The sequence below is a fragment of the Zootoca vivipara genome, chromosome 5 (genome assembly GCF_963506605.1).
Source record: "Zootoca vivipara chromosome 5, rZooViv1.1, whole genome shotgun sequence".
In the NCBI taxonomy this organism is placed as follows: domain Eukaryota; kingdom Metazoa; phylum Chordata; class Lepidosauria; order Squamata; family Lacertidae; genus Zootoca; species Zootoca vivipara.
The window spans coordinates 80763524-80785507 of NC_083280.1; the positions used below are offsets into that span (position 1 = coordinate 80763524).

Below are 21984 nucleotides of genomic sequence, written 5' to 3' on the forward strand. Positions count from 1 at the left end.
GAGATGAGTGCAGAAGATAACACTGCAAACAGCAGATCCCCAAAGCCATGAATTTCACATGGTACAGAAGGCATGTGACATTTCAATGCAAAGTTAACGGTAAATGCTATTATGTACATTTGACATTTGCACAGATGGTCCATGTACCTCTATATATAATGGCCTTTGGGGTTCATTGTTTACAAATCCTCTCTCTCTCTCTTTTCATATACACACATACACCCCAAGGATAACTCTGCACACGTTTGATGAACTGAGCTCAATTAGTGCCCCAAGATGTTTTGTTCTACAACCAGACAAGAAAACACAAATTTAAAAAGATACAGCATCTCATTTCATTTGTATATACTGTATCTCTATCCTCAACTGCAATCCAAATGGAAAGTATGCATACTGTGAGATTCACAGAAACTTTCCCTCCTAAAAAAAAATCAGAAAAAAAATCACACGTGATAATTTTGCCCGAGAACAAGTGGATAGAGCCTCCTTTTTGAAGCCATTGGGAGGTTAAATCCTATTTTTGATGTGGGACAGGCTGCTGCCGGGCCATGTTCATGCTTCTTCATTCATTCACTTGGCTGTCAAAATGGAGAAATGGCATCAGCCCAAAGGTTAATTGCTTCTTCATACTCTCATATTCTCCTCGGGGCAAAAGGCAATTTCGCCTTTGCGTTAGTTCGTCCTGCACTCCCCCCTGTGCTAGCTAATCATTCCAGATTATGCCTAATACTTCAAGAATGTGGAGTGCCACCCTCTAGGGAGTGAGCTGCTTGAACCAAAATACTTGCTGCAGATCTTAAACTGACAGCCAAATCGAGAGGAAGTAGGGGAGATACTATGCCCCAAATCATATGCACATTGGGTTATGTACCAACCTGATATGGTCAAGGCACAAGCTTGCCTCCTTCCCTTCTGGGGCAAGAACCAAACAAACTGGGGCGCCACATGACTGGGCATTTGCATGAGGCACTTGGCTTAGGTGAGATGATACCTGCACAGCAGAGAGAGCAAGCTTGCTAGCTATTTCCCCCCTTAGAATGCAGTAGCAATTATTACTACAATTGCCACCCTTCAGATTGAACAAAGAAGGGAGGGTTCTGATTTCCTGTGTCTGTAAGAGAGACTGAATGACACTTCTTATGGAAGGGTAAGCTCAAAATCCCAAGTATTTTGATTATTTCTTCTCTTCCTGAAAATCTGCATTAGAAAGTTTCCACAGGACAGAACAGTAAATAAGTTGATGCCTGAACTCCACATGCTGATAAAAGCAAGCCAGTCTGAAGAAAGCCTGAAGCACAAACATATGGAATGCATCTGTAATGTATATTCAATCTACAAGACTCAGGAGGAGGCATTCAGAGTATATTTTTATATGCTGTTCAAAAATGGGGCAGAAACATTGTTAAGCTAATTACAGGGGTGAAGAGGAATGTTTAGTTTTGTTCATCCATTCAGTCTTACTTTTAAAACCTCATTTATTTAGTTATTTCATTCATAATTTTTTAATATATTATTTAGTTTTCATCTCCCATTGCCTTCAATAGGATACCCAGTTTCTGTTTTGCTGCTTTTGCAACTTTTTGGGGTTTTTTTTCCTCTATCCAATAGGCACTAAACTTTCAGAAATTCTCCTCCAAAGGATCCTATCTGAAATTTTAGACAGAAAAGAATAAGGGAGCCCATTTTATAGACAACAAAAAGGCAAAGCCCAACCGTGATCTAAACTAACTGTAAATAGAACTAACTTTGCAAATTCAACTAAAGACACTCATACCCTGTTTCTCATATTTTAAGACATACCCATAAAATAAGACATAGCAGGATTTTTAAGCATTCAAGGAATATAAGCCATACCCCGAAAATAAGACATAGTGATAGGCGCAGCAGCAATGCCGGCCACGGCAGGAGGAGGAGGAAAAAAATAAGACATCCCTTGAAAATAAGCCATAGTGTGTTTTTTTGAGGAAAAAATAAATATAAGACGTGTCTTATAATATGAGAAACACGGTAGGAGCAGCAAACACACCAGGTGCAATCAGAAGCCCAAGTCTGCCGTGTTGGGTCGGTTAGGATACAACATAACTGAGACCTTCACTGTTGAGGGGAAAACAGATAAGTATAAAAACCCCTCCCAGCTGAAGTCACATAGGAAGTAGAAGAAGAAGAAGAATGGGCTGGGCTCAATCTGGGGAAATCAACCTCACACTAAGTACACTAGGTGCCTAAGATGAGTAAAAGATTGCTAAGCCGCTAGCCAATATGACACCTGTGTCTATAAGCTCACTCTTGTATGTTTTTTGCTTTGCAGTTCACAACCACACAGGTTGCAGAGGCGCCTGGCATCAACCATAGGAGGTATGCATGGTATGCGCTAAGCCACTCCAGACATGCTCTGCTTCTTCCCCCATGCTGCAGGGGGAGAATTATGCTCTGTTGCCATACCAGCAACTACCTCCAGGGTCATGGGTGGGCCACCAGGGAGAGACTGGTGTTCCACTATCCAATGCTGCAGGCCATCAATCTAGGTATGGTTAGGATGTGAGCTGTGGTGTCATTGCCACTACTGATGTACCTGCTCACCTCCACCTGCCACACCTGAGGGGGGGATGTCCCCTGGGGGAGCGAGGGGTATTTGGTCTACCTGTCATCGCTGCATGCTGCTGCGACTGTGTGGGCTTCCATGGCTCCCTGGTTACAATAAAGCTCTCCTTCGCATTGCTCTCTTTGTGTTGTCATGGTTTCTTGATTTGCGGGGGAGCATGCGGGGGCTGTGATTCCTGTGCGTTTGAGGGGTACCAGCGTGTGCACATGCATTTGTTTACAGTGTTGCACTGGGGTGTGTATGTGCATGTGCTAGTGATTGTGTGTGTTTTGGGTGGGTGGTACGTCAGGATTTGGTGTCATCAGTGGAAATTCTATGTCTTTGTGTCCGCTGCCAGGTGTGGGTGTTTTCTGCTTGCCACAGCATCTTTCAGCCACTGCCAAGTGGATTTTGGATGTAGCAGTTTTTGTGTTGACAAATTACCAGCAGCCATTAACCACTGTGGACCCATGAAGCTTAAATTGCTCTGCAACTATGTGGGTGCCACTTGCTCACCCAGTCTCCCCCAATTCACACACTTGCACAGGCTGTGGGGGCTATCCAACATTAGTAGACTTAGGGTACAATTTACTGAGATCATGTAACTTTTAATTAATGTATTTCTCTAAAATATAAACTACAAATCACTTCACCAGGAGAGAATGGTCCCTTCTTCCTCTCCCGGTGGCCATTAAAAACCAACTGCCCTGTGAGCAGGAGAGGAAGCAGCAGCAAACTGTCATAAGTGCAACCTCTTTAAGTAGCCTATTTTTACTGCCTTAATCATATGTTACTGTTTTTATCAATCTAACGTAGGGCACTCAAGAAGCCTTGTCAAGCAATGAGTGAGATGAAAATACTTCAAGTAAGTAAACACAAGGGAATGGGAGAGGTGGTAGTAGTAATACAGTGTGAAATGGATTGAAAATGCTTCAAGTAACTGCAAGGGGTGACTGAGTGGGAACTGTTTTTATGAAAGACAAAGAACAAACCAACCAAAAGACGGACCTGCAAATATTCACTAATGGAGGAGAAAATCTGCACGGGAAAAGAAAAGAAAAACACAGGCATTTCTCTCCCTTTTTTATAGACTTTCACAATTCCCGTCTCCTTAGCACTATGATTAGAAGGTTCTATGGGGGGAAAAGACCAACCAGAATGTTGGACACTTTGGTTACAATCTGTTTGAGCTGACACCCTCCTCTCTCTGAAACCTCCAGCTGACCTATTCTGACTCATAAAGGGGGGTGGGGATGAAAGCTAAAATAGTTTTGAGTAACAGATTAATTATACAATGCTTGGAATCATTTTAGAACTCATGCATTCATTTCTTTAATAAAAACAAATGAAACAAAGGGGCCCTTCATTTCATCTTGCCCATTGATTAAAAAATGAATGTACACTCAGCCAGTACTCTGGATCTACTGAAAGACGAACAACATATAACGGGGTAAATGTGTAGGAAATGAAGGAGCAGTGTGATCTAGCACAGGGAAGGCTGATGGGTGGCAGATACCCAGCAATGGAAGTCAGCAGGGAGGGTTCCCCAGTGAGCTTAACCCAGCTGCCATCACTGTAAGACTCTCACATGAGGTGCGCTTGATTTTTGATAATTTCTAAACAACTGGATTTTTTTAAAAAAAAGATCAAAATCCCTAATATGAACATTTTCATACCTTTCGAGTGGCCCTGAAATTGCCTACTATGATGTCGCTTTTCAAGACTCCCTAGAATGTCTATTGAACAGCCCCACACGCCCAAGGTTTGACACACTACAATATTCAACCTAGAGGTTGGTCACCGGAGGGACTGGTTTCTACAACCCTAGAAGTGCAGCAGTGGACAGACTAGAAAACAAGGAAGAATCCCCACACCTTGCACCATCAGAGCTGAGAAACTGTATGAGAAGAAAGAGGAATCTCCCTTCTGGAATGAAACTCCCCAGAAATGGCAGGGGACTCTTTGTGCCCTCTTTCCAACCTGAGAGTAAGCACTCCTTAGCAAAACATGCCCTCCCTTGGCACAAGAAACTATACTATTTTTTTTAATTAAATAAAAAAGTTGGAAAGACAACAAAGGACATAATCAACCTCTGAAGGATATTCATTTATATAAACATTTTCTGGCATGAGCCAACGGTATATTCCAAGTTGAATTTCCAAATGGAGCAAAAGAGTACACAATCCTTACTTGTGAGAAGTTGGCAGCATTTCTGTTCACTGTGAACTGATATGTCACATTTGAAAACTGGATGCTGATTGGAAGAATGGTGACATTGAAGTGGAGCATCAGGGATTTGTTAGGCCCCTGGTATTCTGTGTCGTTCACAATAACGTCCACCTGGTGGGAGCTGCTTTCAGTAACTGAAATGCTCTTGCCTAACACCAGTCCTGCAGAAACAGAAGACTGGACTCATTAAGTTCGCAGTACATAAACACTTCAGGGACATTCTCTCGGGGAAAGAAAAAGGTGGTCAAGAGAGACATCCAGTGGACACAGAAAGCAGGGCAAAGACAGCTGGTTTGGCATGCAGGAGTGAAAAAGCCACCCTAAGAGCAGATCGTAGAATCAGCGTGTCATAGAATTGGAAGGGGCCACAAGGATTTTTTTAGTCCAACCCCCTGCAATGCAGGAATCTTTTGCCCAAAGAGGAGCTCAAACCCACAACTTTGAGAACAAGAGTCTCAAACTCTACCATGTAGAGCTCATGGCGAAAATTGGGCACAGGCATAATGATGTGCAGAGCTCTGTTCCATAAGACAACCCAAAAACCCCACCAAGCATGTGCATCAGGGAGAAACAGAAGAAACAATCTTATTTGGAACAGTTACATGACCCAACATTGGCTCTTCAGCCCTCTTTCAATCATACTTGTCACAGAGGTGTGTCTGGCACCTTTATTATGCAGTTTTCATCAGACATACCTCTTTATTCTGGGCTTGGACCCTTGAGATATATATTTTAGGACCTACCATATTATCTTGATTGTAATTACTTTAAACTGCTTTTAATACAGCGGACCCTTGGGTTACGTTACCTTCGGGTAACCTAACTCAGGTTGTAAACGCAGCAAACCCGGACATGTATACTTCCAGGTTTCACCACGCGCACATGTGCAGAAGTGCTCTATCGCGCCATGCACGTGCACAGAAGTGGCACCTCTAGATGCGGACTTTTTGGGGTGCGTACAGAATGAATGAAGTTCATATCCGGAGGGTCCCCTGTATTGTATTTTAAAATAACAACTACCTGCAGGAGAATGCAGGTGAAAGGCTCATTTTTGATCCGGTAAACCATGGCTTGTTGGACCAAGACTGTTATGTCTGAACCAGAACAGTTATTATACTTTCATTTAAATGAGACAGTATTACTATTCATTGGACAGACTGGAATATAATCTGACCATATACATTTGCACAACAGTTGCAATTAAAAGCTCTTGGTTTCTTGTCACCATATAAATATTGAAAAGGCCAGTTAATTCCATCTCATAAAATTTGAAAATGGTCCAAACCATCTTGAACTTCAAAATTGTTAACTGGTTTATTTTAGGATACAAATCTATATCTTTAGCCCACTAACACAACTGGGAATTATGCCAACAAATGAACTGAATTGAAGGTGCTGAACCTGAACTGTTGAACTGTGAGCACAATGACATTCCATTGTTGGTTAGGATTTTCAAGCATACCTGGCAAGTTCCCATGCTTGGCCATGAACTTGCGTTTGCATATTCTTGCCTTCCATAGTAAAGGCAGTTTATTGTAAGGGATTTAGTTAATAAAAGGCAACCTTGGTTTCTTTGAACATCTCAAAACTGAAACACTTTTCCATGGCAAAATCCAACTGTTGCCCCAATTCTCAAGGGAAGGCCATGTCCGTTGCTGATGTATATCTCAACATAGATAAATAATTACAGTGCAGTGCTCAAACAGGTCCTAGTTTGTTGACAAGCATAGGAGATTCTACTTCCACCAATGGTTATTAGTCAGGTCCGTTATCTGTGAAAGGGATAATGTGGAACACTCCACATGTTCTGGACTATGACTCCCATAATTCCTGGCCACTGGCCATTTTGGCTGAATCTGATGGGACTTTTAGTCCAGAGTGTCTGGAGGTTACCAGGTTGTCTACCCTGATTCATGGCTATTCTATACTGCCCCTATTGGCTGAAAGGATTATTGCTACAGCATCAGAATTATTTCTTTAGCACTGGCCACTGGACCACACTGCATTATTATCTCATGACATTCCCTGCCCTCCTGGAAGTCTGATACTATTACTTATTATCTCACATCTCCAGTTTATTATTCAAAAACTGGATAAGGCAGCAAAATGCAGAACTCCTCCTTCAGGAATAATAATCCACATAAACTTACTGTACTCGTGTCGTGTTCCCCTCACTTGGCTGCCATTTGGGTTGAACAAGATCTCATGGAAGTTGTGCTCCACTTGAAATGTCTCCTTGATCCATGGATCAGATGTACTTATGGTGCCAGTGTACTTCTTCCTGCTACTCTCTATAGGGAAAATAGGGGTGGTGTCTGCATCGTAGACAGTTAATTCTGCAATGACGGTGCCCTTTAAAAGAGAATAGGTGGGGGGAAATTGCTTGCAGTCACAATGTATTATTTCTGGCTTGGCACTTAAGCATTATCCTAGGATGAAAAATATGATGTAAAGTGCTTCAATATGCAACAGATTTACAAGGTCATGATAATTATCCCATTAGAAAAGACCATGTTTTTAGCAGGTACTAGAAAGAGTACAGTAAAAGTGTCTGCTTGATCTCAATAAGCAGGAATCTGGATGACTGGTTTTAGATTCAGACATGCTTCCTCAAACCAACATTGCATGCATGATTAAGCTTGCTGGTGAACAGTTAGCATGTTGTTGTTTAGTCGTTTAGTCGTGTCCGACTCTTCGTGACCCCATGGACCATAGCACGCCAGGCACTCCTGTCTTGCACTGCCTCCCGCAGTTTGGTCAAACTCATGTTCGTAGCTTCGAGAACACTGTCCAACCATCTTGTCCTCTGTCGTCCCCTTCTCCTAGTGCCCTCAATCTTTCCCAACATCAGGGTCTTTTCCAAGGATTCTTCTCTTCTCATGAGGTGGCCAAAGTATTGGAGCCTGAGCTTCACGATCCGTCCTTCCAGGGAGCACTCAGGGCTGATTTCCTTAAGAATGGATAGGTTTGATCTTCTTGCAGTCCATGGGACTCTCAAGAGTCTCCTCCAGCACCATAATTCAAAAGCATCAATTCTTCGGCGATCAGCCTTCTTTATGGTCCAACTCTCACTTCCATACATCACTACTGGGAAAACCATAGCTTTAACTATACGGACCTTTGTCGGCAAGGTGATGTCTCTGCTTTTTAAGATGCTGTCTAGGTTTGTCATTGCTTTTCTCCCAAGAAGCAGGCGTCTTTTAATTTCGTGACTGCTGTCACCATCTGCAGTGATCAAGGAGCCCAAGAAAGTAAAATCTCTCACTGCCTCCATTTCTTCCCCTTCTATTTGCCAGGAGGTGATGGGACCAGTGGCCATGATCTTGGTTTTTTTGATGTTGAGCTTCAGACCATATTTTGCGCTCTCCTCTTTCACCCTCATTAAAAGGTTCTTTAATTCCTCCTCACTTTCTGCCATCAAGGTTGTGTCATCTGCATATCTGAGGTTGTTGATATTTCTTCCAGCAATCTTAATTCCGGCTTGGGATTCATCTAGTCCAGCCTTTCGCATGATGAATTCTGCATATAAGTTAAATAAGCAGGGAGACAATATACAACCTTGTCGTACTCCTTTCCCAATTTTGAACCAATCAGTTGTTCCATATCCAGTTCTAACTGTAGCTTCTTGTCCCACATAGAGATTTCTCAGGAGACAGATGAGGTGATCAGGCACTCCCATTTCTTTAAGAACTTGCCATAGTTTGCTGTGGTCGACACAGTCAAAGGCTTTTGCATAGTCAATGAAGCAGAAGTAGACGTTTTTCTGGAACTCTCTAGCTTTCTCCATAATCCAGCGCATGTTTGCTATTTGGTCTCTGGTTCCTCTGCCCTTTCGAAATCCAGCTTGCACTTCTGGGAGTTCTCGGTCCACATACTGCCTAAGCCTGCCTTGTAGAATTTTAAGCATAACCTTGCTAGCGTGTGAAATGAGCGCAATTGTGCGGTAGTTGCAGCATTCTTTGGCACTGCCCTTCTTTGGAATTGGGATGTAGACTGATCTTCTCCAATCCTCTGGCCATTGCTGAGTTTTCCAAACTTGCTGGCATAAAACAGTTAGCATACAAGTCTTCATTCAGCACTCAGAGTATACAGTGGTCCTTCAATTTAAACTCTCCAGAGCTAGCTGAGGTGGATAAAATGGGGGGAAATGGTTCTGGCCTGTTGGTGGCAGCAAATATCCAAAAACCGCAAATCCCTCTTATGAAAAATCTAGCAGCCAAAGAAATAAGTTTCCCAGGAAAGAAACATGCCTATAATTTAAAACTTACGTTTCTCATAATAAATCTGTTAGAACTTTTTAACAAAAATATGAGATTGTATTAAAGGGAGCTCCAACACAATAGCACTTTGGAGTGTTTAAGATTGAAATGGGATGGGGTAGGAGAAGGGACACTCCTAAAATCTTTCCCCCATTGTCCTATATAAAAGGGTTTCAGATTTCTTCATTTATTTAGGATTGGGGCAAGCTACTACCGGTAGCTCTGACCCTGACTGCTTTATTTATTTAAGAAAACCTATAGCCATAGCATCCTGAACACCCCAAATTTCATCTGACTGCTTTATCGCAATACAGCTGGGGGAGAGAGGAAATGTAGTGCAGGAAGGAGAGTCCTTACAACTTATGGTGTACATTCACTTGACTATAGACTGAGTGGGACTTAAGCAGGCTAGTTCCCTCCGTCTCCTTCCATTTCCCATTGATGTTTCAGCTGACGCCTTCAATATTCAATGGCTCAACTACCCTCAAACACAGATTTAATTGAGAAGATTCACACACACTGCCTGGAGACTTCTAATTGCTTTAGAGATATTTCCACAACCCCAGAGCAGACAAATATGCAGCTAACAGAAAATAATGGAGAAATCCAGGATTTAAACAAAGTTGTAATTGGTGGCTGCATCTTCCTCCTCCACCACCAAACAAAAGGCAGCAGGGAGGACAAGATCTCCTGTAATTTGCATTCAGTGTAATGTGACCCTGGAAGTTCCCTCTCCAGACAATGAGATGAGTTACTCTACTATTTTCTTATCTCAACAACCTCAATGTTCCTTATGTCCTGGAAGCTCACAGGGTCCTTTTGAACATTTATTTTCTATTGGTTTACAGCCTTATATGCTTCTGCCTGTTTTCGAGGTCCTCTAAGTGTGTAAACAGCATTACATTGTGACTCATTGGTATTTGACAACCCAAATTTGCTACTAGAGGGAATTAATGATTAACATCATATTCTGGGAGAATGTTTTGTATTCATGGGTCGCTTTTGGAAGTGCTCCCATGAACACCCTCAAGAAGAAATGTTTCACTGAAAATTTATCCATGTAACTCTTGGGATGGACAAGCAAGATCCATGTTTCCTACCAGGTCTGACGACAGGAAAACTTTACATGGAAACCAACTCTACATTTCCACACATACATACTCAAAAGAGCCCTTCAAAACATGCAAAAATAGTGGGAGGAAGTGGAAAGGTTGCAAAGGACTCTTAAATCATCAGCAAGTCACAGTAGCACATTACACCATCATGGAGCGTTACCTTTTTCCTGCTGAACTCCACAACTGCATCTGCTGTGTTTGTGTCATTAGGCAAGAAGGGGGGCATGTCATCTTCATCAAAGACAGCTACAAGAAATGGCACCTCCTTGAAAGTTTCCCTGGAACCTTCTGTCACAGTACATTTGGCAATCAGCTCATACTTCTCTCGCTCCTCTCGATCCAGAGGCTGTGCCACGCGGATACTCGCTGTGTCCATGTTGTAAAGAAATGGCACACCTTTGTCTAGAACACAGCAAGAATACTGTCTCATTCCATCACTAACAAAGCAGGAGCTCTTTGCGATACAACCTTGGGGGGGGGGGGGTAAAGGATCCTATGCCAGAAGTAGACAATTCACAATCAGAAACACCCAAACTGCAACTCGAAGTCAAATCCAGTCAATTTGCATGTATGTGTTATTTACAGCATTCTTCAATCTTAGAACTCTTTATAGAGTTCTGGAAATCATGCTGGATATAAAAGACTGGAATTAGGGGTTGAAAGGATTCCCCCTGTTCTATACCTTTATTGTATCTCTGGTTTGCTCTGCCTGGCATTTCATTCCTCCTCATATCATTAGGGAAGACCCCCACCCCCGGGCGATATAGACCCACCACTCCTACTGTCTAGTGTGCCTTTGCCACGGATGAACTGTGGCTCATGATAAAACTTTCAAAGGGTGTTACTTTTTTCTATTAAATTAAGGGGTAGTTATTGTTTCTAATGCTTCATTGTTCTATTTTATATATATTTAACCTTATGCTTATATATCTTTAATGATGGCATAATGATTTTAGCTATGATCTTGTTACCCACTTTGAATATTTTTCAGTAGAAAAGCAAGGGGGAGGGGACTACCTGCAGCCTGTATCAAAGCGGGCATGTTAAATCTTGCAACAGAGTGAAATGAGGGAGATGAAACTTCAGGGAGCAAGAGAAACCTGCAAGGAGATTTACAAGACAGGCTCAGGTAGTTTTTGAGGCAGAGGACTGTTCCTTCCTCCTTATTGGTGGTGCTGAAGGACAGCAGAGAGCAGGTCAAAAATTCGCAGCCAAGGCAAGCCACTACTGTACTGCAGGAAGTGCCTTTGTTCTGTTGCTAGAGTCATTACTTTGAGACATCCCTGCTCCAGTCTTACAAGAAAGAAAATGCGGAAAGGTTCGTTATTCTATTTATCTATTTAAAATGCTTCTTTACCTGCCTTTCCCAGATGGTTAAGGCAGCTCAAAACGTAGGTTACATCATAATCAAGATGAAGGGGAAAACTAGCATTGGTTTGGCTTGGATTTTTAAAATTTGAATCACTGAAAGCCCTTTCCAGAATCCCTTAAACACTTCAGCAAATACCCAGCCACATAAATGTTCCAAGACTTTTGCTGCAATGGTGGGGATGTGAAAATTCTCTTTCAGGACCATCATAATGTGTTAGCCAGAATTCCCATTGATAATTCTTCTTAATATGGAATTTCAACCATCATTGATACAGTGTTACTTAATGCTTTTCTGAAAATAGTGAAATATTCCTAATTAAACAATGAAGGCCATGAAATCTATTGCTTAAGGTTTTTTTATAATAATAATAATAATAATAATAATAATAATAATAATAATGGAATTTGCTGAACTATTGCACATATAGGGGGGAAATGGTATAGCTTCTATACCTAATCCAAGTTTCCAAATGTTTTGACCAAGTCATATGTGCCTTCTACCTACCCAAGTGCTCTTGTTCCTTCCAATGCAAACTTTTGCCTAGCTTTCAATACCTTCTCCAGAGGCTCATGGGAGCCGTATTTGGAAGAAAACCCAATGAAATAAAGATTTGTGAAGGCAAACAGGGTCCCTGCTGCCCACTGGACAAGCAGTTGCTTTACCTGCTATCACCTCGTAGGAAATGGTTGCATTCTGGCACTGGTTTTGCAGAGGATATGACTGGAGCTGATGGAATATCCCTGGTGGTTTGTTCTCCTTGATGTGAAAAGAAAGGTCCGTATTGGCAAAGCACAACTGGCTTGGCATCCCAGAACTGCAAGCTGGCATGGTGGAATTGATAACAGAAAGCTTCACCAATACTTTGGTATAAGATTCATGGCATTCCTTCCCTTGGAAAGGCAGGGGTGAGACGAAAACTTGGAGGATCAGCTTCGATACCGAAATTCCTGGAACTATCAGGGAGGAGACAAGAGAAACGGGGGAGATTACAAAGAACCCTCATTTTAGCAATTCACCATCACCTATTGTTCTATACCCACCTAGACAAAGCACCCCAAAGAGCTGCCCACCATGTAGCTCTCAGTGTTCCAGCTGAAATCACAGAATCACAGGATGGTGGAGTTGGAAGGGATCCTGAGGGCCATCTAGTTCAACCCCCTGCAGTAGAGGACTCTTTTGCCCAATGTGGGACTCGAACCCATGACCCTGAGATTAAGAGCCTCATGCTCTACTGTTTGAGCTATTTGGCCTCTCCTTCCCCCAAGTGCCACTGAATCACCTTGCCCTGATAGGAGGGAAGACCTTTCATAGGGTTTTCAGGAACTCTCCCCCCCCCTTTACAGTCTGTCTTTTCTCTTTTATTAGGGTTTTAATATTTCCATGTATACTGCTTTCTGAGACTGGCCCAAAGAACGACATAGGGGAAAAAACCAATCTTAAATGAAGAATTGTAATTTTCTGTTAACCACAACAAACAATAATTAAATTTCTTGTTTGTTCTTATTCCTCTTTCTGTTTGTTCTTGTTCCTCTTTGAGTACCTTCCACTCAATGAAAAAAGTTCTACTGATTTGGTAACAATTCGTATCTGGATAAATTCCACCAGATGGAAATGAAGGTAAACATTCATATTCTCTCTCTCTCTCTCTCTCTCTCTCTCTCTCTCTCTCTCTCTCTCTCTCTCTCTCTCTCACACACACACACACACACACACACACACACTAGTGCAATGAGGGCATCTGCTTCATCTGCATGACTTACACAGCATATCAAAGTCCTCCCTATCTAGGCTCTTATTGAGGAAAAGAAGTCCAGTTTTCTCTTGGATTTGAAACCAGAGATTGTCTTTACTTCCAGCTCGCGGGATGTGGAGTTGTGGGCACAGCCAAAAATATGTATCCTCCTCCTCCGAATCTTTCAAGGCATGGATCTGTAGCAGGGGGGTTCCGCTGGGTTGGTCAAGGTAGACATTCTCATGATATTCCCTCCGGGGAAAGTAGAGGCCAAAGGCAACTGGAAAAGATACAGAAATTTGCTAATTTAAGATCCTGTACTTCATTGTTAAAATGGACATTTTAATAAAAATGTATGGGGGTGGAATTGCACATGCTATCTAAATGATAACATTTTAAAAACAGAAGGGGGGGCAAATTAGCTGATCAATCTCAGCTGCCCGTAACTGACCACTTGCCCTCTGGACTCATTTATCCATCCTAAGCATCTCCCTTATATTAAACCTTTCTTAATTTTCAAGCAATTTTCCTGTGAGCACTCTTCTTCCAGTGGCTAATGCATGGACCCACACTGTATCAAATCAACACTGACCTATTTGACGTACCTACACTATAGACCTAAACTGATTTAACAGTAATTTCAAAATCATATGCAATAAAACTGCACAGAAAAGGTCAAAATGTTTTTTTTTAATCAAGCCTATGCTGAAAGCAACGGATCACTCTCAGTACCATTTTTATTTCCCTTCCTGGTAGTACTAAGCACTTTATTTAATTAGAGCTTAATCAGAACCCATTTCCTACAGTCTCATTCTCAGCAGGCAGCTCTGAAGTGTTTGTTCTACATTTCCTTCCCTCAGACAGTTGCCTTTCCACATTGTTCACAAATCTGAACAGGTCTACAACTGTTAACGAAGGAGCACTGATAAAGGCAGGTATGGAGCTGTAAAATATGCATCAAAGGAGCCTTGCTTTATGCAGTTATTTCGTTTGGTCTGAAAGAATCCAGGACCAGGAGTGTGGTCGTCAAAAGCATTGATACCTGAACTCTCAGGTGCTTCTCTGCTTCATATAAAGAGAACAAACTGACAGATATGAAATAATGCAATGCGTTACATCAGGAACTGCGGCACTGCAATCTGACTTGAGCCAACAACACTGCAATTTAAACCTATGCTTGGAAAGCAAGGCAGAGGCGTCCAACAAGATTCGCCCTACTGCCAATGCAATATTCTCTACAAACATATTCTCTAAGCTTCTGGGATTCACCCCACCCATGGCAGGGAAAAGTCTTTATCGCCCCACATCAGAGACTCTTGTTAGTACCATAATCCCTTGTCAGTGCTCTTCACTCACCACATTACCTTGGGGGCGGGGGTGTAAAACGCTACTGTGCTGATTCTGAGGTCTTCACACCATTTGTTTTTATTTATTATTAAATTTATACAAGGTTTCAGCTTCTTCCAAGGAAGGAAGCATACATGGTTCTCCTGCCTCTCCATTTTATTCTCGCAACCATCATGTGAGGCAAGTTAGGCTGAGAGACTGTGACTGGCCCAAGGTCACCCTGTGGGCTTTATGACTGAGCAGGGATTTGAACCCTGATCTCCCAAGATCCTAGTTCAACACTCTAACCAATACACCACACTGGGATCACACCATACCATTTACATCACACAACGTGCATCTGAACCCTTTTAACTAATCTTAAGTGCTTTCTCTTTGAACTCGTGTTTTTTGCAACCTCTCTCCCTAGCTCCATAGACTAATATGAACATCGTGCAGTATTTGTTTGTCTTTCCCCATGAATTCCCTTTCCCTTCAATGAACACAGATGCCTGATTCTAAGAGTTCTAAGATTGAGGGCACAAGGAGAAGGGGATGACAGAGGATGAGATGATTGGACAGTGTTCTCGAAGCTACCAACATGAGTTTTAACAAACTGCGGCAGGCAGTAGAAGACAGGAGTGCCTGGCGTGCTCTGATCCATGGGGTCACAAAGAGTCGGACATGACTAAACAACTAAACAACAACAACAACAAAAGTTGCTCCTAGTGAGAGTCCTTAATTTCAACATCCCAGACACCCTGAAAATGGTGACATCATCTATGGCATTGTGGTGTATGTCAGGCATGGAGAACCTCAGGCCTCTCTATATCTGACCCTCTGAACTCTCCCCATCCTTAACCCCTCTTGCAAGCCCACAACCTTCACTGACCCTGTTTGAGTGCTTTTGTCTGGCTGGAATGCATCCTTGAACTAATGCCTCTCCCTTGCCTGTGTGGAGGACAGAGAGGGTGCGAGAGTGTGTTAAGAACTAGGCTACTGTTCAAAGCTAAGATTTGTGCTTGTTGTTCTGCTCACTTTTGTCTCTGGCCTCACCCAGCACTAGCCTGTGTCCCCCACTCCCCCATCCCCTGGAAAGGAATGAAGCTCTCTGGCTAAAAATAATAATTCCCTATCCCTAGTATACATAGAATTTTAACTATGGTGCCAAGAGACCATTGAAAAGCCAGCAGCTTTTTTGCCTAATAGGCATCTCTTTCAAAAGCAGCTAGCAAACAACTAGGCTAAAATTTATTTAGCCGCAGCATTCCCTAAATTGGAGCCCACTACTTAAGCTCTTGTCCACATACAAAGCACAGTGTATACTCACTTCTTTCTGAATAGACAAACACAGGACTGCACTTTTAGCTATCTCTTATTGTTGGACTCGCTTAATCCAAGACCCGACAGAATGCTGTGCATTACAGGTATGCATTTCTATTTGGAAACATTACATAATTCCTTTGAAATATGGTCATGATTCATGAGACCACCGCCAGATCTAGCAATGAATCACTGTAGCACGATTTACGGCTGCCTTTGTGATTTGTTCTAATGTATCATACATTAAACTGATAATCTAGGACAGTAATAAAGGAGGTGAGCATTTATTAATAATTTCTTGCTGAAGGGTCTGACAAGTTGCAAAATGAAAACTAACAGCTCCTAAGAGCTGTTTGCCCTTGTTGTTTTCCACCTTTCCGCAATAATTTATTACTGCTATTTTATTTTGCACCTCACTACTATGTGGAGTTTTTGTCACAAATCAAACTTAAAAGGCACCCATTTTTTCACGTCTTTAATCAACTAGCAATAGTCAAATGAAAATTTACTTATCACAAGTATGGCTCTACCCATTTTCTCTTGCTACCCCTGTGACATGGATCTCTCCTCAAAATCTAGCTTTCTTGCAAGGGGCCTCTTCCCAGGTCATGCCTCTCATTACCCTTCCTCACACCCTCCTTGGGGGTCCTTGCACTCTAACGACGATGCTTGTGGTTTGCGTGTGTGTAAAGGCTACCCTACTGTAAAAGGGTAATATCATTGTTTCATTCACTTTTGACTCTGGCCCACCACTGGCTTGTGTTGCCCAAAAGGGAATAAAAGTAAAAGGTTAAGGACCCCTGGACAGTTAAGTCCAGGCAAAGGTGACTATGGAGTTGTGGTGCTCATCTCGCTTTCAGGCCAAGGGGGGCCAGCGTTTGTCCACAGACAGCTTTCCAGGTCATGCGGTCAGCATGACTAATCCACTTCTGGCACAATAGAACACCGTGATGGAAACCAGAGCGCACGGAAATGCCATATAACTTCCCGCTGCAGTGGTACCTATTTATCTACTTGCACTGGCCTGTTTTCAAACTGCTAGGTTGGCAGGAGCTGGGACAGAGCAATGGAAGCTCACCCCGTTGCGGAGATTCAAACTGCTGACCTTCTGATCGGCAAGCCCAAGAGGCTCAGTGGTTTAGACCAAAAGGGAATATACAGCCTCAGATTGAAACAAAGTTCCCTATCCCAAGCTTAACCTCTTAATCACTATCCCAAACTGTAACCAAGTGACAAATGTATGCAGCTGCATTTGCCCACATTCACCCATTGGCATCCTCATCTCTCCCCCCCCCTTCTTCACAGGGTGTCAAAAAAAGAGGGCATAGATTTACATGCATTACTTTACACGTACAGGTGCTAATTTAGAAACCATTGCCACAATCTAAATTTCACAGAAGGCAAGCAGATTAATTTCCATTCAGATCAGCACAAATCAATTGCAGTATTCAATTAATTTGCACCCCGCCCCAGATAACCGCAAATTAATGAGGACCTATCCAATTAAGTTACCCCCAATTAATTGCCCACCCGGATACCGCTCCAAAATCATTTCCTCTTCAATTGCTTGCCCCAGTCATCAGTCATCATTACCCTGCTCCATAAATTAAATTCCAAAGAAGTAATAAGGTGCCTGGGTGCACGATTCTGTTTGGAGTGGGAGTCTTAACCAAAGACAAGGAGGGTGGGGTTTATGGCTTTAAAAAGCAATTAATACGTTGGCCTGGTGTTGTTTGCCTGCTGTGGCACATTGCAAATCAAGTTAATTCCATCCCCAAATCACCTCCTGACCAGCATCTTATCCTGTGTATACCAACTGCAACCCCATATCAAGCCCCGCTTCTTTTCTGTAAAATAAGCATTCATAGAAATAGGGCATCATGAAGTCTCCACCTTCCTCCAAACAGCAGTCAGTAGGGTTGAAGCAGAAGGGCGCTGGGGCAGTGACGGTGGTTTGTTTTTGTCACACTTTTTAATATCTAGATATGGGTCTTTACCATGAGTGTCCCTCTGCAAAAAGATGGATTCAAATCAGCTTACAAAAACAAACATTTAAAAAAACAAGAGTAAACCAAGCCTGAGGGCTGGGCTTGCTATATTTGTATTGATTTGTAAGCTGTGCATGAAGTTTTCCAGGCTGCCGAGCGGGGTACAAGTGCTCTGAAAAATTAATTACTCAGGGCAAACTAAATTATCATACTTATGTACACAATTTATTTGCATCATTTATCAATATGAAATATTATAAATAAAAAAACAACACACACAGATGGGAGGTAATTAAATATGAAGCTGAAAGAAAACCTTCATTGGCTGAGTCTATCCCTCTTCAATCATTTGTGTATAAATGAACACTGAGTGAATATTGACCTGAAATGACAACTTATCTTAGGAATGTTTATTGATTACCATTTGTTTCTGTTAACTCTGGTGGTTTCAGTTGCTGGGGTGGGGGGAATATTCTTGGTTACAAACTAGGAGGTGAAAGATTTCCCCCTAATTATATACTTTCCACGGTGCAACCAAGGCCTCTTTATGACACTTATTTAAACTACATTTGCTGTATTTTCAGAGAATACCATTTCTATCACAGTATAACAAGTTCCATTTCCTATCCCTAGGCTTTCACCACATCTTATTGATAACAGGTTGTGTTATTATATCCTTATTCATTCTGATTGTGAAGACAGGGCTCTCTCATTTTTTAACACATAGAAAAGATAACGAGGTTACCAGACAAACATGATGCTTGCTATTAATAGCCTAACCCACTATTTGTGGTTAAGTATCATATTTCAGTAATCAATCAGAGCAGTGGTGGAAGAGAGAGTTCTTAAGATGGTTACAGTTATTAATGAAGATTGACAGTTGTTCAATTGCAAATACTTAACTACTTGGACGTTTCACTATCCTAGCATAAAATCATGGAAGGGAGCAGGCATGAGTTGTGGGCTGTCTCTGAAGGGAATCCCAACAAAATAGATTTCATATCTGCTTCCTTGAGCTTATGCAGAAAATGAGTAGCAGAGGGGTTTTTTTGTCTACAAAGCGATGTTCAATCTTCCAAAACACTCCTTTGCACATAGATACAGAATATATATTTACCTTACTCTTGAATATCCTGCCTGTACTGAAATAATTCAACACATATAACTAAGGAGCCTCTTATGAGCATACAAGAAGTTGTTGGCTTCTCTCGTTTGAGAGAGAGAGAGAGAAAATGGAGTATGCCTCCAGGGGTGAAGTCAAAACCACTGTGTTAGCAGCACTGAAGAAAGAACATATGTGAAATCTCGTTTGATACTTATCTCAGCAGCTGGGGAAAAATCGGATGAAAGAGGAAAACATCTTTGTGATTGTAGGGGAAAGATCGGGACTATTATAGACTTTGAGTGACGATTTGGACTTTAGAAAAAGACGGCAGTGGGCAGCTGCAAGGAATCCCCAATTTCTTGAAGCATGGGAACCCCGAAAATTTTAGATGATTTGGCATAACATTCGGTCTGATTGATATGTATTTGTATAATTTGAAATAATGGATGTGATATAATTGTTTTTAATTGGAAAATTAATAAAAATATATTATAAAAAAAGAAGTGACTTCCCCAGGGCACAAGCCTGGGCAATGTGTATGGAGCTCCTGGGCTGCCCAAATAACAAGACCCCCCCCTTGGCCTTGTTGATGTGGTCCAAAGAAAAGCAGAGCAATACTTGTCTGCAGGAGTTGCCGGAAGGAGGGGTTGAAGGGATTCCACTCTGAATTTGTGTAGGATTTATTCCTTACAAGTACTTAATTATGTGTGTCCCCCATTCACAGTAGGGAAGCAAGATTTCACCCGCCCCATTGGTCACCTTTAAGTGGGCAGAGCATCAGAATACAACGTGCACATGTCCTGTTACCAGATTTCAGGAGAGAACTTTAGGTGTAAAAATGATGGTCCAATCCAACAGGAGGGGGAGAAATACTCACACGAAATGGAGGGTGGCTGTGAATGCTCTTCTTGTGTGCAACTCTAATAATATTGTGTTCAACGCCACTTCAAGGGGAGAGAGTAAGAATAGGGCGCTCGATTCAGAAAGGAGGACTTGGTTCAAATCTCCCCCCCCCCAGTGATGATGACCAGTACTGAAAAAGATTTGGGCAGACTGCTAGGTTGGTCTCTGACCACTCAAACATGAGCACAGGCCACCACCACCCTTTCCCACAGACATTTGCAATGGGGCAGCCAAAGGCAGAATAAGTGCTCCCAGAAGATGACAATTTGGCATCCCAGAAATAGAAAACTCAGTGTCTACTCCCTGTTACCATAATTCACAGCTACCCCCCCCCCAATAGGGTACAGAAGTCTTCCATCTGTGTTACTTGGTCTCTAATGGGCTCATCCACACAAACAAAAGTCTCCAGTTGACTCTGCATTCAACAAAAGATAATCACATATGAAGTAACAGATCCATCACCTTCACACCTCTCTCTCCAAGTTCGCTGATGACATAGACAGCATTATTACGATGTCACAATTCCATGTAACTGCTAAGCCTCACCTTCATATATGGGGCAAGGGAAGGGCACAGGGCTGGTTGGGGTTAATTTCTCTGCTTCTGTATAGCAGAAAGCATTACAACCATGTATGAACATCTGGTGAGACTTTGGATAACAAGAGGAGGAAGAGAGAGGGGAGGAAAGGAGAAGGAGGACCTGAGAAGCACTGTGTTGGGATTCTCTTTCTACCATTTCAGCCCTAGTCTGAAGTGATTATTTGTATCTTCGTGAATAAATACAACAATACTATCTCCCCCGAGACTTCAAATACCTTATTGGGGAATCTCTCTTAAGTGTGTAACTGACGAGATAATATACGGCACTGCAATTAGTGAAAAAGGAAAAGGAAACACTCTCAAGCATTATCTGCATCTCATTCTTTAATATTAATGCTAACTGTCTGTGAAAGTTGTATTAACAGTAATTCACAGAGAATTACCTGTTGAGCTAAACCATGGGAAGAAGCTGAATCACTTGGTAGCCAGATTGGACTGTAGTGCTGCTTCCTGTCCCTTTCTCTTAGTCAGCAGCAACAGACATCAAATCGTACAAATTAGCTCCTAAGTGCAACACAGTCACTTTGAAATATAAGCTGACTATAGGAATCAAACAAGGGGGTGCCTGCAAAAATATGATGCATGGGATCATGTTGTTCTAATAGGAGCGGGTCAGTGGTGAAATTGAGAAGGGACTGTTAGGTATGCCGTACCAGCCCAAGATTTGAAGGCAGTTTGGGAGTTATCTCAGCAAGTTATACGCTGTAATTTGTTTGTTTTACTTAAAAAAAACCTAGATCGTGTTTGTTGTAAAGGGAGATGGGGCACTCCTTTTTAAAACAAAAATCTAAATATGTTCAGGTAGGCTGCAGGTACTCAACAAGAAAGGTACTCGCTATATGAACAGAGCCTACTACTATTCATTATCAACTTTTATGTATTTTATTTTTTTAAAAAAAAGCATATCCAAAGTTGGTGGGGTATTTGTAATTGGGTTAAAGATGATGTGATAGAGCTGAAAGAGAAAAACAGCCTGCAAGTTCCCACCATCACACAGCCTGCTTAGGCCAACTGAAACAAATACGGCGGTCCAGATCTCCAACTATTTCAATTTCCAACCCTCCTTTAGGCCATTTTTAAAAAACGGGTCTATCTACCAAAGATGGTTCCTACATGAAGATGGTCTCTGGCATGCGCCCTATATCATAAGCTATGCTCAAATGATAGTACTTAGGGCATTGTCTCCCACATTACCTCAGAGCGGTGCCTCACCTTTCAGGAGTGACACTGGTTTCAGAATCATCTGCATTATAGCTACCTCCCATGTGAAACAAGGCACCAGGGGTCTCAGGCAGCCAGGCCCATCAAAAGCATTTTTTAAAATAAAGTTCCAAGGAACTGTCCCTGGAGTGTAGTTATCTGATAGAACACAGCACAGCGAAACATCTGAGCTTAGAAACAAGAGGACTGTGCAGTCCATGAACTTGAGTGACCGAACTCAGGGAACTTCT

General features: G+C 42.1%; 1 protein-coding gene across 2 annotated transcripts in view; it reads right to left on the reverse strand.

Annotated features, from left to right (window-relative positions):
- Positions 1-21984, reverse strand: part of RET (ret proto-oncogene) — an 88054-nt gene that overhangs the window by 30664 nt on the left and 35406 nt on the right. For both annotated transcript variants that reach the window (XM_035138105.2, XM_035138104.2), the window contains exons 2-6: positions 13317-13568; positions 12219-12509; positions 10345-10586; positions 6961-7162; positions 4772-4971 (exon numbers count right to left, since the gene is read on the reverse strand). In XM_035138105.2, coding sequence (XP_034993996.2) covers positions 4772-4971; positions 6961-7162; positions 10345-10586; positions 12219-12509; positions 13317-13568 — 1187 coding nt within the window. The remainder of the gene's footprint in view (positions 1-4771; positions 4972-6960; positions 7163-10344; positions 10587-12218; positions 12510-13316; positions 13569-21984) is intronic.